General features: G+C 42.5%; 1 protein-coding gene across 2 annotated transcripts in view; it reads right to left on the reverse strand.

Moving 5' to 3' along the window:
- The window catches only part of DLGAP4 (DLG associated protein 4), a 342,220-nt gene that overhangs the window by 25,122 nt on the left and 300,206 nt on the right, over positions 1-16,892 (reverse strand). For both annotated transcript variants that reach the window (XR_013263487.1, XM_077459068.1), the window contains exon 10: positions 11,283-11,374. Coding sequence is in view for 1 of the 2 variants with exons in the window: in XM_077459068.1 (XP_077315194.1) it covers positions 11,283-11,374 (92 nt within the window). In the remaining variant the exon portion in view is untranslated. The remainder of the gene's footprint in view (positions 1-11,282; positions 11,375-16,892) is intronic.

Consider the following 16,892-nt stretch of genomic DNA (forward strand, 5'->3'; position numbering starts at 1 on the left):
ACTTTAAGGTTGATTTACTGCAGGCAAGAGAGTTGCCTTTTATTAAATTAGGCTATTTTCTTTCCAGTTGGAATGTTACTAATGCAGATAGGCATTACAGCCACTAGATGGAGCTACTCCCAAGCCCTGATGAAGGGTGTTCTCTGGCCTCTGAAACATGTTGGCTTTGAGATAAAGTCACTTCTAATTTTGGAATAAATCTATATCTGGACAATAAAGTTTCAGTTTGGCAATTCAAACTCAAACCATCTCACTTACAAACCAAGGAAACTGTGGAAATCCTTTGGTATAGAGAAGCGGTCAGCCTAAAATCCAGATACCCTGGCCGAATACTCCTTTTGCAATTGGATAGTCCCACTCTTCCAGCGCTACCCCTGCCTTTTCCCAAGGTTTTTATACAGTGCCTTGAAAAAGTATTCATACCCCTTGAAATTTTCCACATGTTGCCATGTTACAACCAAAAATGTAAATGTATTTTATTGGGATTTTATGTGATAGACCAACACAAAGTGGCACATAATTGTGAATTGGAAAGAAACTGATAAATGGTTTTCAAAATGTTTTAAAAATAAATATGTGAAAAGTGTGGTGTGCATTTGTATTTAACCCCCTTTACTCTGATACCCCTAACTAGAGTCTAGTGGAACCAATTGCCTTCAGAAGTCACCTAATTAGTAAAGAGAATTAGTAAATAGAGTCCACCTCTGTGTAATTTAATCTCAGTATAAATGCAGCTGTTCTGTAAAGCCCTCTGAGGTTTGTTAGAGAACCTTAGTGAACAAACAGCATCATATTAGGTTATAAAAAAATATCCTAAGCTTTGAACATCTCACGGAGCACTGTTCAATCCATCATCCAAAAATGGAAAGAGTATGGCACAACTGCAAACCTACCAAGACATGGCCGTCCACCTAAACTGACAGGCCGGGTAAGGAGAGCATTCATCAGAGAAGTAGCCAAGAGGCCCATGGTAACTCTGGAGAAGCTGCAGAGATCCACAGCTCAGGTGGGAGAATCTGTCCACAGGACAACTATTAGTTGTGCACTCCAAAAGTCTGGCCCTTATGGAAGTGTGGCAAGAGGAAAGCCATTTGCAGTTTGCACAAAGCCAACTTAACTTTTTGGCCTAGAAGCAAAATGCTATGTGGTGCTGAAAACTAACACTGCAAATCATCCTGAACACACCATCATGGTGGTGGCAGCATCACGTTGTGGGGATGCTTTTCTTCAGCAGGAACAGGGAAGCTGGTCAGAGTTCATGGGGAGATGGATGGAGCCAAATACAGGGCAATCTTAGATGAAAACCTGTTATGCCGCATACACGACGGGTTTTCCCCTAGGAATAAACACTAAAGGTTTTTCCAATGGAGTCCCGCTGAAACTGTCTTGCGTACACACGGTCACACCAAAGTCCGATCGTTAAGAACGCGGTGACATACAACATGTACGACGAGACTAGAAAAAGGAAGTTCAATAGCCAGTAGCCAATAGCCTCCGTCTCCTACTTGCTTCAGAGCATGCGTCTTTTTTGGTCCGTCGGAACAGCATACAGACGAGCAGTTTTCCCGTTAGGAATTGCTTCCGTCGGAAATATTTAAAACATGTTCCATTTCTAGGTCCTTCACAATTTAAAAAAAAATAAAAATAAACTCAGATGAGGCATACACATGGATCGGTGAAAAGCTTCCGCCTGACTTTTACTGTCGGACATTCTGCTCGTGTATACGGGGCATTAGAGTCTGCAAAAGACTTGAGACAGGGGCAGAGGTTCACCTTCCAGCAGGACAACGACCCAAAACAGAGCTATAATCTGTCTATCTGGAATGGTTTAGATCAAAGCATATTCATGTGTTAGAATGGCCCAGTCAAAGTCCAGACCTAAATCCAATTGAGAATCTGTGGCAAGACTTGGAAATTGCTGTTCAGATGCTCTCCATACAATCTGACAGAGCTTGAGTTATTTTGCAAAGAAGAATGGGCAAAAATGTCCCTCTCTAGATGTGCAAAGCTGGTAGAGACATCCCCAAAAAGACTTTCAGCTGTAATTGCAGCAAAAGGTGGTTCTACAAAGTATTTGCAAAGCAGCACCATTCACTCGAACGTGACAGGGAGTTGAATTCCTGCTATGGCCACGGCTCCCACAGGTGAGGGAATGATTGGTGAGCGGGTTTTTACCACCCCCAGCAACTGCAAATTCAAGAAATCCCTAAGGAAAAGGATTGGCTTGGAAAATGTCTGACTTAGGATAGGTTTTCTACTGTGTTTTCATGCATTTTACGCAATAACATTTTCCTGTAGTTTTACGCCCTCCCACTGAAGTCTATGGGGCCAAAAACGCACATGGCCATAAAAAAAAAAAAAAAAAAAGCACACCTGTACTTTCTTCCAAGACGCACATAAGATGATTGCACAGGTCTGAAGGACCCCATAAAAATAATTGTAATCCTTTTGTTATGTATTGTATATTGGACAACGTGCATAAATTTGCAAAGTTGTACACAGAGACTTCTAGCATTTTACAGAAGGCAACTTACGGCAATTGCATTTTTTCATCACATGCATGGTCCAGGTTTATGACAGGTTACCGGCATGTAGTTGAGGAATTCCTTCTGTAGGACGCTGGTGACAGATGGCCTAGTGGACTGCATACTTGTCATACTTCATTACACGGCAACAAAAGCAACTCATTAGAAAGAAAAATGTGTTTTAGGAATGATTGCTTGTTAAAACTCTTCTTCCTCCCTGGAAATGGAGGCTTGTAATAGAAAAATGTGCTCCGAGGGGATTAGAAGCTCCTACATAAATACATTGGAAGGTCACGTGGATGCATTTGTGAGGAATGGAAGTATTCACCATAACAGGCTATTAAAGCAGAAAAACACAAGCTCCTCTACTCCTGTGCACTGTACATGACCCGTACAATCAGCACAGGTCTCGACAGCCATTGTGCTGCATACAATGACCCTTAAAATGCGAGCTCCCTGGGTTGAGGTTTTAGAAATCCTATATTGCCACGTCTTTATCCAAAAAATAAAATACGCTAGTACCACTTCCAAGGTCAATATATGCAAAAGTGGTGGTAGGAGGGGAGAATCCTTTCATCACAGACTGGCTCAGACAAAGCATGGCAGGAGGAGGAGAGAATCCTTTCATCACAGATTGGCTCAGACTAAACATGGCAGGAGGAGGAGAGAATCCTTTCGTCACAGATTGGCTCAGACTAAACATGGCAGGAGGAGGGGAGAATCCTTTTGTCACAGACTGGCTCAGACAAAACATGGTATGAGGAGGGGAGCATCCTTTCATCACAGATTGGCTCAGATAAAACATGGCAGGAGGAGGGGAAAATCCTGTCATCACAGACTGGCTCAGACAAAGCATGGCAGGAGGAGGAGAGAATCCTTTCGTCACAGATTGGCTCAGACTAAACATGGCAGGAGGAGGGGAGAATCCTTTTGTCACAGACTGGCTCAGACAAAACATGGTATGAGGAGGGGAGCATCCTTTCATCACAGATTGGCTCAGATAAAACATGGCAGGAGGAGGGGAAAATCCTTTCGTCACAGACTGGCTCAGACAAAACATGGTAGGAGGAGGGGAGAAGCCTTTCGTCACAGACTGGCTCAGACAAAACATGGCAGGAGGAGGGGAGAATCCTTTCATCACAGACTGGCTCAGACAAAACATGGTATGAGGAGGGGAGAATCCTTTCATCACAGTATGGCTCAGACAAAACATGGCAGGAGGAGGGGAGAATCCTTTCATCACAGACTGTCTCAGACAAAAGAACATGGAATCTATCAGGCAAGGTTTGACAGCAAGCCTTATGTAAGCAAGACAAGATCACCTCCTTCCACCCACATAAAAACATTTTTAATGAATGTGGTATTTTATTTTTATTTTTACATAGGCTAAATCTCCGTACGCACGATCAGAATATCATACAAAAAATAAAGTTTTCCATGCAACCGTGCGATAATCTGATTGTTCGTAGACATCTTTCGTCCGATATTTTCTGAAGGGACAAACACGAATTTTTCTTTTACGATACCAGATCGTACAATTTTAGTTTAATCAGTACAGTTTTTGTCCTTTAATACACTACAGATACATTACATCACTTCCGAATTTCTATTTTGTCTATTGAGAATTTTCATACTTTCGTAACCTATTTGATATGGAGACTAGCATGCAAAAAACAAAACAAAAAAAAACACATGGGACGATCACTCATTTGATAATCTCATCATGTAAACTAGGCTAAAGGGAGGGTTATGCCATCTGTGTCCCATAGGGGAGATTTCCCCTTCACTTCCTGTCCCATCGCCAGGAGGAAGGAGGCTACAAGTCTGGGAGTTTCAGTTGTCCAGTGAAGTTTAATTCAGTCTTACTTTACTGTTGAGGCTGATGGTAGAATATATTGCTTTAACATGGTAATCGGGTCACATACACTACCACCCATTCCCTAGAATTCATGGGGGGGGGGGGGGGGTTTAGGAGATTTATTAAATCCAGAGAGTGCAAAATCTGGCGGGGGGGGGGGGGGGGTGAGTGTTGGATGAACTAGCAGATTTAGACACACTAAGAAACTGAAGCTAAGCTTCAGCTAACACTTTATAAGAAGATACAGCAAACCATTTATTTTTTCCCCTTTTGGGATAAAGGTTTACATAAATAAATAAAAGCTGATCAGTGTAAGCACCCCTGTCGATGTTTATTCCTTATTAAAAAAAAAATTAAAATTGTTTACCATAACAGCACAGGGTGTACCCATGACACCAGATTTGCAGAGCATTATGAGTGTTCTAAAAAGATTAATCAGCAGATGTCCCAGGCTCTCTATCTTTGACGAAGGTCAAATTTATGCGTTTGTGCTGCATTTACGTTAACATGCATTGAATTACCCATTCACAAATAGCACTGCAATGCATGTACAGCTATGTACTGACACGTTACTGTACTTTAAGCCTAGTACACATGGGCTGAATGTCAGGCGACATCGTCCGGTTCAGTCTGTGCATATGGCAGCTAGTCCGACAGAAGCCGTCCGTTTTGCCCGCTTCCGTTCGGATGGATGGAAAACCAGCAGCCGACCGCCTACCGAGCAGTGCTCTCAGCCAGTGGCAGAGAGCTTTGACCAGAGCCTGACAAAAGAACAGCAAGGGAGATCGCTGCACCAATGTCAGACTGTTAGTACAGCGGCTTCAACTGGAGCTGTGCTTTTTTTGTCCGACCAGGAATCGCACCTGAGCCGCTGAACAATATCGCACAGGGCAGGCTTTGAAATCACTCTGCAAACCTGCCCGCACATGTGAACGGAGTCTTAGGCCCTTTTCACATGAGCATGGCCAATGCAGCAAACCACCCTGCTAGACAGTGCTACACCATCACACAACTTGTAGCCACAAGGCTTTGTGCTGTTGGCGTGTTAGGTTCAGAAGGCGAGATCACCTGCCAATGGCCCCAAAAAATGAATGAGGCTGTGCTGCAACCATGTCTAATATTTCCGTGAGAAGTGCCACCTCAAACTGGTATGTGGAAGGCAGCATATTCCCCTCGCAATTGCTTGCTAACTGCAGGTCAACCACTGCTGACAAAGTGATCCACGGCCGATCACGAGTCAGCAGCATTGGCCCTCTTAAAGGGGCTCCAAGGGCTCATATACATGAGTGCACTGATCTGCACACCAGCATGAAGGGGCCATCTTCACCCACATGGGATGCACAGGTGCTCCATGTAGGCAACCTGTTGAAATCAATAAGAGGAAGACAGCTGCAGAGACCTGCATGGATCTCTACCTGCATCCTGGAGTGTTCACCCGTGCGGGTCTTGTGAACAGAACAGAATGCAGTCAGTCTGTGTCCTGATCCATGTATCAGACCCACGCATGGGTTGATATGCCTGTGTGAAGGCCTAATGCCGCGAACACACGCTCGGATTTTCCGACGGGAAATGTTTGATGGGACATTCCTACAGTGTATGCTCCATCTGACATTTTCCGTGGGAATTTCTGTCACACAAAATTTGAGAACTGGATCTCAAATTTTCCAACAAAATCCGTTTGAGGTGTGTACATGGTTCCGACACACAACGTTCCACGCATGCTCGGAATCAAGCAGAAGAGCCGCACTTGGCTATTGAACTTCAATTTTCTCGGCTCGTCGTACGTCACCACGTTCTTGAGGTTCGAAATTTCCGACAACATTGTGTGACCGTGTGTATGCAAGGCAAGTTTGAGCCAACATCCGTCGGAAAAAATCCCACGGATTTTGTTGTCGGAATGTGAGATCGTGTGTACGTGGCATTAGTGTGTAGATGTATGGTTTCAGAAGTTCCAATGTACAACACCTGTACAACATGTTAGAGAAAAAATAAAATAAAAATGAATGTAGCCACTACAACTAAGGGCTTTTAAGGCCCCTTTCACACTACCGCAACTTCAAAGTCATGCGATTTTGTCGTGATTTTTACCGCATTTACCCAGCCGCGATTTCAGGGAATGTCTGTAACTCGCATCAAAGTCGGACCAAAGTAGTACAAGGACTTAAAGTCGCACAGAAATGAAGGGTACTCATTGGAAATCATGGAGAACAACTTGTCATGCGACTTTGCAGTCCCAAGTCGCACAAGCGTAAAAGGGGCCTAAGCTGCAATAGGTTACATATGTATTTGGGTTTAGATACATTTTATATGCAATACTCTTATCCCAAACCATTTAGAAATGCTTTACACAGCCCCGCAGATCATGTCTCTGTAGGCGGCATCATTGCTGAACAGCAGAATTTCCTGTCTTACCGGACAGCCTGTCTTTTACCCGTAAAATGCGCTGTTCAGTAGAAGATTCAAAATCTTTTGGATTTGCATTACACTCTCAATTTATGAAAATCAGATGGATTATGTATTACCTTAGCTTGGAAGAAGTACAATACTGCCTGACACATCGAAATTTAAACCTGATATAACAAAGTCACAAGACTGAAAACAATAGGGTTGATTTACTAAAGGCAAATAATACTTTGCAAAGGAATTTTCTCTTTGCTTAGAGAATGCTGTAGAAATTCACATCGCAAAGAATACCCAAATCACAAGCCACGAAAAATACATGAAAAATAAATATGGATTTTTTTCTTACAAATGATTAGATAATTAAATTCCGCAGAAAAAAAATGATCTGCCTATTTGCCTTTAGTAAAAGGAACCTTAAAAAGTAGGGATATACATAGGCCATCGAAAATTATAGGCAGAAAATAGGGTTATTGGCGATAGAAAAAAGGTGCTGATAACAGGCGCTGGAAATGTTTATAAAATATAAGTGTAAAAATAAAGTTTTGTATAAATATATATATATTATATATATATATATATATACATGCACACACACAAGGATTTTTTTTTTTTAATTAGTCGAATATTCTGTATATAATAAAACAGTCTCAATGGTATATTTAATGAACCAATAGGAACCACATAAAATAAATTTATTGTTACAATTTTTCCCAATTATTGTGGGTATCTCACATTTAAGCTGCAGCTCTGTAAAATTTCTTTTCAATTATTTTTTCAATATTTGTAAATTTTTTTTCATTTAGCACTTTGTCGGTATTTTTGTTCTTTAGACAGCGCTGTATCACTACACCCCTTTTTTGTTCGCACATTTATTGTTACGCCTTTACATACAATATAATGGGGGCAACAACACGTACATAAATCTGCAATCCTTTAGCTGTTGCTTGTGTCAGGAAAGTGTTCACAGCCGAATCAAGCTGCAGCTATGAATCAACCGTCTCCATCAGAGCTGTTGTCAGATCAGCCATAGCAGGTGGGGGGGTGGGCAGATCAGTAACTAATAACTTAAAAAGCACTTAGAAACATGGGACAAAGTCCTACATGTACATTGTCCCATAGGGGACAGCACTGTATAATAAAAAATTAATAATGACATTAATAATGACAGTTCTGCTTTAACATGTTAATGTCATTTCAAAAGTAATTTTTGCAGTTTTTAAAAAGGTGCAACTTTTATTAACCCCTTCTGCCCCGGAAAGGTTTTACTCCCTTCCTGACTAGAGCACTTTTTACAATTTGGCACTGCGTCGCTTTAACTGGTAATTGCGCGCTCATGCAATGCTGTACCCAAATGAAATTTGCGTCCTTTTTTCCAACAAATAGAGCTTTCTTTTGGTGCTATTTGATCACCTCTGCGGTTTTTATTTTTTGCACTATACACATAAAAAAAAAAAAAAAAAAGGAAAAATGTCATCAGTTTAGGCCAATATAAATTTTTTTTTTTTGCAATTGCAATAAGCGTATATTGATTGGTTTGTGCAAACGTTATAGCATCTACAAACTATGGGAAATATTTATGCCATTTTTATTTTATTTACTAGTAATGGGGGTAATCTGCGATTTTTAGCAGTACTGCAATGGACAGATCGCACACTTGACGCATTTTTGGGACCATTGACATTTATACAGCTATAAGAGCTATAAAAATGCACCGATTACTGTGTAAATGACACTGTGTAAATGGAAGGAGTTAACACCAGGAGGCGATCAAGGGGTTAAATGTGTGCTCTAACTGTATGGGGATAGGACTGAATAGGAGAGGAGACAGATTGCGGTTCCTACTTACTAGGAACAAATGACATGTCTCCTCTCCTGTGTTTACACACACAAATACCCATATTCGCGCACACGGTTGGCCGGCAGCGATCGCCGCCCATGCGTATCAGATCCCCCACCATGCAGCACAAGCGCACGCCCTCTGGTGGCTCTTAAAAGGAACCCCGTACCCTCACAGGGTTTCGTGCGAGGAAGCCATTCTGCCCCGTAAATACACGGGAACCGGTTAAAATAACATCTGCTGTGAAAGTGCTTGTTCGAGCACTTCCAGTTGTCACGGGGTTGATTTACTAAAACTGGAGAGTGCAAAATCTGGTGCAGCTGTGCATAGTAGCCAATCAGCTTCTAACTTCAGCTTGTTCAATTAAAGGGTTTGTTAACCCAGCTATATAAAACTATGCCAGCCCCTCTAGGAAAATGTGTTCCGAGGGGGATTAGACTGGCATAGCACACTATGTCAGTAGTTTTAACAACCGAGTGTTCTAAATACCCAATTTGAGTTGTCTTCAAGCCAGTCACATTACTTTACTTTACAGCTCTGATGGATTGCTTCTGCGGGAGGGCCCTGATCTCCCTCTGATGTCAGAGGCCGCTTGTCTCCTCCGTAGAAGCCGCGTATCAGAGCTGTAAAGAGGTCGCAAGTAATGTGACTGGCGTGAAGACAGCTCAAATTAGGTATTTAGAACACTCGCTTTTGAAAACTAATGACATAGTGTGCTATGCCAGCCTCTAATAGAGAGACTGGCAGTGAAAATTTTGGGATTTAATTTTACAAGAATAGCGGCAGGGTGGGCGGAGCCGGGCCAGAGACAGACACAGAGGGGGATGACAGGCAGGAAGGAGGGGGTGAGGGGGGAGAGAGGAGAACAGAGGGGACAGATACGTATGATGCAGGGACGGAATCAGACCACGGTGATCAGGGCTGAGCAGCCATGATTTACGTGGTCTGTTTAGAGGGCATACTGGTTTCTATGCAGAGCTGCGCCAGATTTTGCGCTCTCCGGATTTATTAAATCCCCCCTATGATTTCTAGGGAATGGGTGGTAGTGTATGTGACCCGTTTACCACGTTAAAGCAATACTCTTGCTACAGAGAAATATAAACAGATATATTCTACCAACAGCCTCCACAGCAAAGTAAGAATGAATTAAACTTCACAAGACAACTGAAACTCCCAGACTTGTGGCCTCCATCCTCCTCTAGTCCCATAAAACAATGCAAAACCCATCGACTTCCTCAAACAAAACCAGCACGTCCGCTACCCATGCAAAACTCCTAGCCCTGATCCACATAATATTCATCTATTAAAAATGTAAATCCTCTAAGTGACTATAAGCTTTTCTCCCGGAACTTCATCCACAGCTTCCTACAAATCCCATAATCTCGCCGCCACCCATAGCAGCTCAAAGCTTATCCTTCTGCGACTTTCAGCCATCTTTTAAACCAAAAATCAAGCAGTCTGGATTTTATCCCATCACTACTTATGACAAAGGAAATATAAAATATAATTTGAACATCTTACTGGCAAGATGGAAAAATCAATCACTAGTCTGTATCATACTTGGTTCCAAAAGAATCGAAAAAGTAAAATCATCCAAAAGCTTGGGAGCGATGCATTTATCGCTGCCAAAACGCCCTGCCCATTGGAATGAATAGGCAGAGCTTCAGAAGCACCTGAAAAGCACTTCGGAAGCGCTGAAACACAAGAGTTTTTAACCCTACCTTTGGGGTTAGAAAATGCCCCTCTAGCAGCCCGAAAAGCACAGCTAAAAACGGTCAGCGATTTACTGCGAACACAGTGGCCCCAGCGTGAAAGGTGTCTTCTAAAACAGTGGTCATCAACCCTGTCCTCAGGGCCCACTAACAGGTCAGGTTTGCAAGATAACTGAAATACATCACAGGTGATATCATTTGCTGCTCAGTGATTGCCGTATTCTAGTCTGCATCTCCCCAAGGTAATACATAAAACCTGGCCTTTTAGTGGGCCCTGAGGACAGGGTTGATGACCACTATTCTAAAAACACTTCCCCAGCATCCCTCTAAACATTCTAAAAAACAAACTCTTGCGAGCTACCATGTGAAAATCCAAATGATAATTAGAGATATGATTAAAGTGGTAGTAAATCCTTACAAACCACTTTGACCTACAGGTAAGCCTAGATTAAGGCTTACCTGTAGGTTCAAGAAATATATCCTAAACCTACACGGTTTAGGAGATATTTGCCAAAACACAGGCACCACTGTCTACAGCACATGCGCTGTAGACAGCGCCGCGCAGGCTCGCTGAGCGTGCCACTGTCAACTGTGATATTCCGCGAGTGGTGGCTCCCGTGCGCATTTGCGGGAGTGACGTCATCGCGGCTTCCTCGAATGACAGTGCCGGAGCAGTCTCCTGCCCTGCCAGGACAGTGCTTTGTGGCAGAGCTGTGCGAATCTCAGAAGTGGATGTACAGAAATGCGTTGAAGGTAAAACCGCTTCCATATAATGTTGTATTTTAGTGGTTTGCCTGCACTTTAAAACGAATGTAGGTCTTAAACCAAAGCTTTTTAGGACTAATACGTCACTTAAAAGATGCTAAAAAGGTGAAAGAACTGCAATACTGTATATGTGAGGGATGAACATTACTTAAAATTTGTTTTCCAGTTCATGGATCTCTTACCAGATTTTGCTCACACAGGCCACGGAACTGCTGGAATTTCTGTGACATCAGAAGCTGTGCACTGCCGACAGCACTGAGAAGCTTCCCGATCACTGTAAGTAAGAGGCACAAGTTAGTATGAACAAACTGTAAACATTTCCGACATAATTCATCTAGTCTTTCCATGTGGGCTGCTGGCAAATTATCCCTTGTAGCATCTGATTAGCATACAGCCCAAATGACCCGAGGCCAGGGCTGCATCGGCGAATACATCTACTTAGAGATTTAACTACTTGGGCTATCTTTGCATTAGCACAGATTTCAGTGTGCCAAAATAAACGTGCCCAATTAGCACAAAATTAGCTCAAAAAGAGCAAAAAATAAAACTAAAAAAAATAAATAAAAATACTTTAGCATATACAATTGCGTCATAAGTCATATTGTAATTGAATGTTATTAAGAATTATCTTCTCTTTTCAATCTGCAGCTTCTGTACTTTTCTGTAAAATGCAATGCAATATGGCTACCTATAGGCAGCCTGTACACAGTTGGCGTACAGAATGCCCCCAAGATATGTAATTTCCTGCTTGGCTCACTGATTTTTTCCAGAAGTCTGCACTATTATTATTATTATACAGGATGTATATAGTGCCAACAGTTTGCACAGTTCTTTAAGATACAAGGCAGATTTGTGGCATCCCCTGCAACGAAAATGCAATTTTTTGGTGATACTCTCAATGGGAAAATCACATCTAAAGGGATGCAGAGCCTGGAGCCCTGCAGGTGCAGCAGCTGATTGAGAATTCTAAAACCACTCCTATGAAGATTCACTCAACACGTCTGTAATAAAGTTTGTTAAAATCCTTGCAATGTACAGAGATCACACAGAGGGGAATGTTTTATTTCGCAACAAAAAGTGGAGTTACTCTTTAAGTTGGCCATAGATGGATTGGTTTGGCTGGTTCAGCAGGGACTGTCTGAATTTTGATCCATGTGTGGCCACTGCAGTTGAACATAACTCAATCTATTGATCCACTTCTGTTTAGCCACATTGTCAGATAAAAGAGGCTCAATCTGCACTGCAGGCAATACCTTGATTTGTGTATTCTGATAGTAGGGGAGTCTCCTCACTGTCAGAATACAACAGGGAGGATTTCCCCATCCACCTCTATTGCGTGAAGGGGGGAAATCGATTCCGTTTTTTTTTTTTGTTCAGCCCTCCAGCTGAACAAAAACAAGAACCAGACCATGTATGGCTAGTTTTTGCCCTAAATAGATCATTTACTGTATTTATTGCCACATAATACGCACAGGCGTATAACACACACCTTCATTTTAAGAGGGAAGTTTCAGGAAGAAAACCTTACAATTTTAAATAAAGAACTTTGAAGCAAAATAAGAATCAGTGCCCATCAACGCAGCCTCACCATTGCCCAAGTGCAGCCTGATTAATGCCATCTACAGCCTCACAATTGCCCATTAAAGCAGCCAGATCAGTGCCCATCTACAGCCTCACAATTGCCCATTAAAGCAGCCAGATCAGTGCCCATCTACAGCCTCACAATTGCCCATTAAAGCAGCCAGATCAGTGCCCATCTATAGCCTCACAATTGGCCATCAATGCAGTCTGATCAATGCCCATCTACAGCCTCACATTTGGCCATTAAAGCAGGCTGATCAGTGCCCATTTACAGCCTCACAATTGCCCATCAAAGCAGCCTGATCAACGCCAATCTGCAGCCTCACAATTGCCCATCATTGCAGCTTGATCAATGCCCATCTGCAGCCTCACCATTGCCATAAATACAGGCTGATCAGTGCCCATTTGCAGCCTCACCTCAGATTACTGCAGCGAGAATCTCCTGTTTACTTGGCGGACTCTTTAATACAATGTCCCGCCTCTTGGACTGGCTTCTATGATAGACAGAACACTGGTCCAATGCTGACCCAGGAGACGGGACTTCCTATTACAGAGGCCGCTGAGTAAACAGAAGATTCTCTCTGTATGTAATCTGATGGCTCTAGTCCCGCCCCCCCACCTGTCCACCTCCTAGGCAGCCCAAATTGCAGTATCGGCATATAACACGCACACGCTTTTTGCACCCAATTTTCAGGGTGAAAAAGTGCGTGTTATACGCCAATAAAAAAAATAATAAAAAAATAGAAAAAAAAGGAAAAGAACACACACACTCTTACCATACAATACTAAGTGCATTTAAAGTATTTTTAGGCAAGTTATTTACCTGTAAAAGCCCTCCCTTATGCAAGAATCCGAATCTTTGAGACAGCTGCTGGGCACCACCATCATGGATGTGATGCCAGCAGCCCCAGAGCTGTCACTGAAATTCCCCTACACTCCTCCCCCGGTAGCAACATAAAAGGTTATGTAGGAGAGTTAGAGGAAGGGGGATCTGGGCATCACAGACAGTAATAATACTCCCAGAAGAGGACAGGCCTATGACATGCAAGGAAGGAGGGGGCTGTACTAGGGAAACGACTCTTCCTGCAGTGGACATATTTTCTAGCAAGTTCAAAGGCTCACTTCTAGTGAATAAAAATGTATAGACAATTTTAAGGAAAAACACTGCATGCAAGCGTTGGCAGTTGGAAAAAAAAACAAAAAACAATGGGCTATTTTGCATTGACTCCTCCTATCAACAATGGCCTTTACTTCCTATATGGAAAGCTCTCCGCTGTCAGCAAGATCTTGCATAAAAAATTGTCCATGTGCCGTACGCTAGTTCATGCCAACACATACACCCCAGACGATGTCTATGATGACGAAACGCGTCGGAAGGACTCCACTGCAGCCGATTTTTATTTGAAAAGCGCTTGATTTACTTCTCAAATGTGAGTTTGTTACCATTTTTATAAAACTTTGTTTTTTAAATGGTATTACACTATATGGCCCCATTTTCTTATTTTATACGTCCAATATCCTGAGCTGGACCTTTACACAATTGGAGAAAACCTATCATCATCAAGTATATTGGTGGAGAGACCGTTTTGATGTTTCCCTGGAGATTTAATCTTCCCGAGTTGGAATTTCTACTGGTACTACAAAAAGCCCGTATGACCCTTTGAATATATATTCCTTTGGGTCAGATACGTTCGGTAAGCCCGCATCCACAGTGGTGGTGGGATTGTCACGTGGTGTTCGCATGTTATCCTTTTAAGAGTGAAGGTGGACTGATCATTTGACTACACATGTGGGACTTGATGATTCTTATCAAACAAAGAGACTTTATGTTTATACCAACAAACTGTTTTGTTTGGGTTACTGATTATTTTCGCACACAAACCAATATATTTTTATTTGGTAAATGTCTTATCGACACATCTAATGCACATTTTTCGAGGTAAATTGTTTATCAGCACCATTTCGGTGTTTATTTAAATTAATGTTCCCATCATAAGGAACATTGGCATAGCCCTGGGTGGTTGTACACAGGGGGTTAACATACAAGTTTTTGTATTTTTTCCCTTTTTTTCTATTTTTTTGTTTAGCGCTACACGTTTTCTTAGATTCAACGCATACATGGGTACAGCATAAATGGACCCTATTGGCTGCCGCCGCAGCTCTGGACATACATGTATATCAACAATGTGTAGGCAGCTGGTGCCGCCACCACTGATTACATGTCGTTACAAAAGGTGAAGTACAGCCAAAGCTTGTTTGGCTGTACTTGTCCTGTGGATTTAATGAATGCAGTTCGTTCTGCACTCCTATGACCTGTTTTCAGCAGACAATGGGCTGAAGCCCGCAGTCGGCTGGCGTCACAGGGTCGGTCCAGCCTGGGGCAAGATCACGACAATAAAGCGAGCTATTGACAGCCTGAGCTGCCAGCTCCCACCTCCTCCACAGCCACGGGTTCCAGTGAGCGAGGGGAGGGCAGAGAAGACAGCGGTGACTGACAGTCACCAGCTCTCTGCTCAGGGAGCCCTGAGAACCGAGCAATCAAACCCTCGCCATTCGCTCGGTTCTCAGGGCTCCCTGAGCAGAGAGCTGGTGACTGTCGGTCACCGCCCTGAGAACCGAGCGAATGGCGGGGTTTGATCGCTCGGTTCTCAGTCTTAGAGCCGGCGGGGGGACTGATGCGGCATGCACCTAGGTATGTATGATTCTAAAAAAAAAAAAAAAAAAAAAAAAAAAAAAGAAAAAGGGAAACAAAAACATAAAAAAAAAAAAAAAAAAAAACACACACACACCATACTTCTCTTTTAATGTTTACATTGGCCCTGAATGGGTCATTCATATGGTGGTGGCGTGTGCGCAGAATGACCTTGAGTCGTTCTGAAAGATGGAGCTCATTCTGCGCATGCGCTGCAAGAACGGCTCATTCATGGCTAACATATAAACATCAGTAGTGTGCAATCAGTGGTGGCAGCACCACCGGGGCACACATTATTGAAGATTACATTGCGGCCATGAGTAGCGACAGCGACCAATAGGGTGTCCTTGTGCGCGTGTAAACAGAAGACAAAGGTTTACAAGCATACATACTTTTTTTTCCTTTTTTGCTGAACGCAGGTCAACATTATAATGCTGGGTGCAGCTGTGTGAATGATTTTTAAACAGCTGTGTATATATGCGTACAAAACCATACACATCGTACACGGCATTTTTTTGAAGCCTGTGTGAATGAGCCCTAAAATATAACTATTTTTACTTTTTTTTTGGAACACAACACTACAAATAAATGTAAAAAAATATAACATTACAAAGCTAAACGGTAAACAGAAGTGAAAAAAAAAAACAAATAAAACAAAAAAATATTTATGGCCACAATTGGGAAGAGAGGTAAATTAGGAGACCATTTTGATTAATAAGGAATAAATACTTGTAAATCCTTATTAAAATAATATATGGTGTATATCATTACATCACTATAGGGCAGTGAAGGCGAACCTTGGCACCCCAGATGTTTTGGAACTACATTTCCCATGAGGCTCCACTACATTGCAGAGTGTAAGAGCATCATGGGAAATGTAGTTCCAAAACATCTGGGGTGCCAAGGTTTCCCATCACTGGTATAGGGAGTCACTGCAGCTTCTATCCAGAGAAGATTACATTATACTCCCTGTGATCTACACTAGCAGAGCTGTAACTTCATAAGGATTATACAGACGTCATACTGAACCATAGTTACAACTGGTTTCTACAGTGATCACGTACTCAGGAGACCACTCTAATTGGTCGCTAGTGACAGGCCAGGATTTTCCTCTGTCAAGTAGAGGCCACTGAAGGGAGTGGATGTGTTTGGAAATATCTCAGATGCTTAAAGGACATGTAACCCATAATCAAATGACAGTTTGTTTACCAAAGCAACATGCATCATTAACAGCTGTCGTGTCTTTTTGTTACTAAAATACTGTTATCATTCCTTTATTGCCTACCAACACTGCCCCAATCTCCTGCAGTCTCTTTTCAGCCACTTCTTCCCTACATGATGGTTGCATGGGATTTCTCAGGGCGGCGTTCCCGATTTTACCACGCCTGTGTACTGCGTGTTGGCACGGCCACTTATATTCTCCATTGCGAGCCTGTATGACAATGCAGGAGTAAAATTGGGAATCAGGGACAGAGCTTTGTTACCCTGTAACTGGAAGTGACCTTCATGCCAGGAATGT

The sequence above is a fragment of the Lithobates pipiens genome, unplaced genomic scaffold, assembly GCF_037356315.1.
Source record: "Lithobates pipiens isolate NorthernLeopardFrog02 unplaced genomic scaffold, aLitPip1_a1.2 Scaffold_28, whole genome shotgun sequence".
Classification (NCBI taxonomy): domain Eukaryota; kingdom Metazoa; phylum Chordata; class Amphibia; order Anura; family Ranidae; genus Lithobates; species Lithobates pipiens.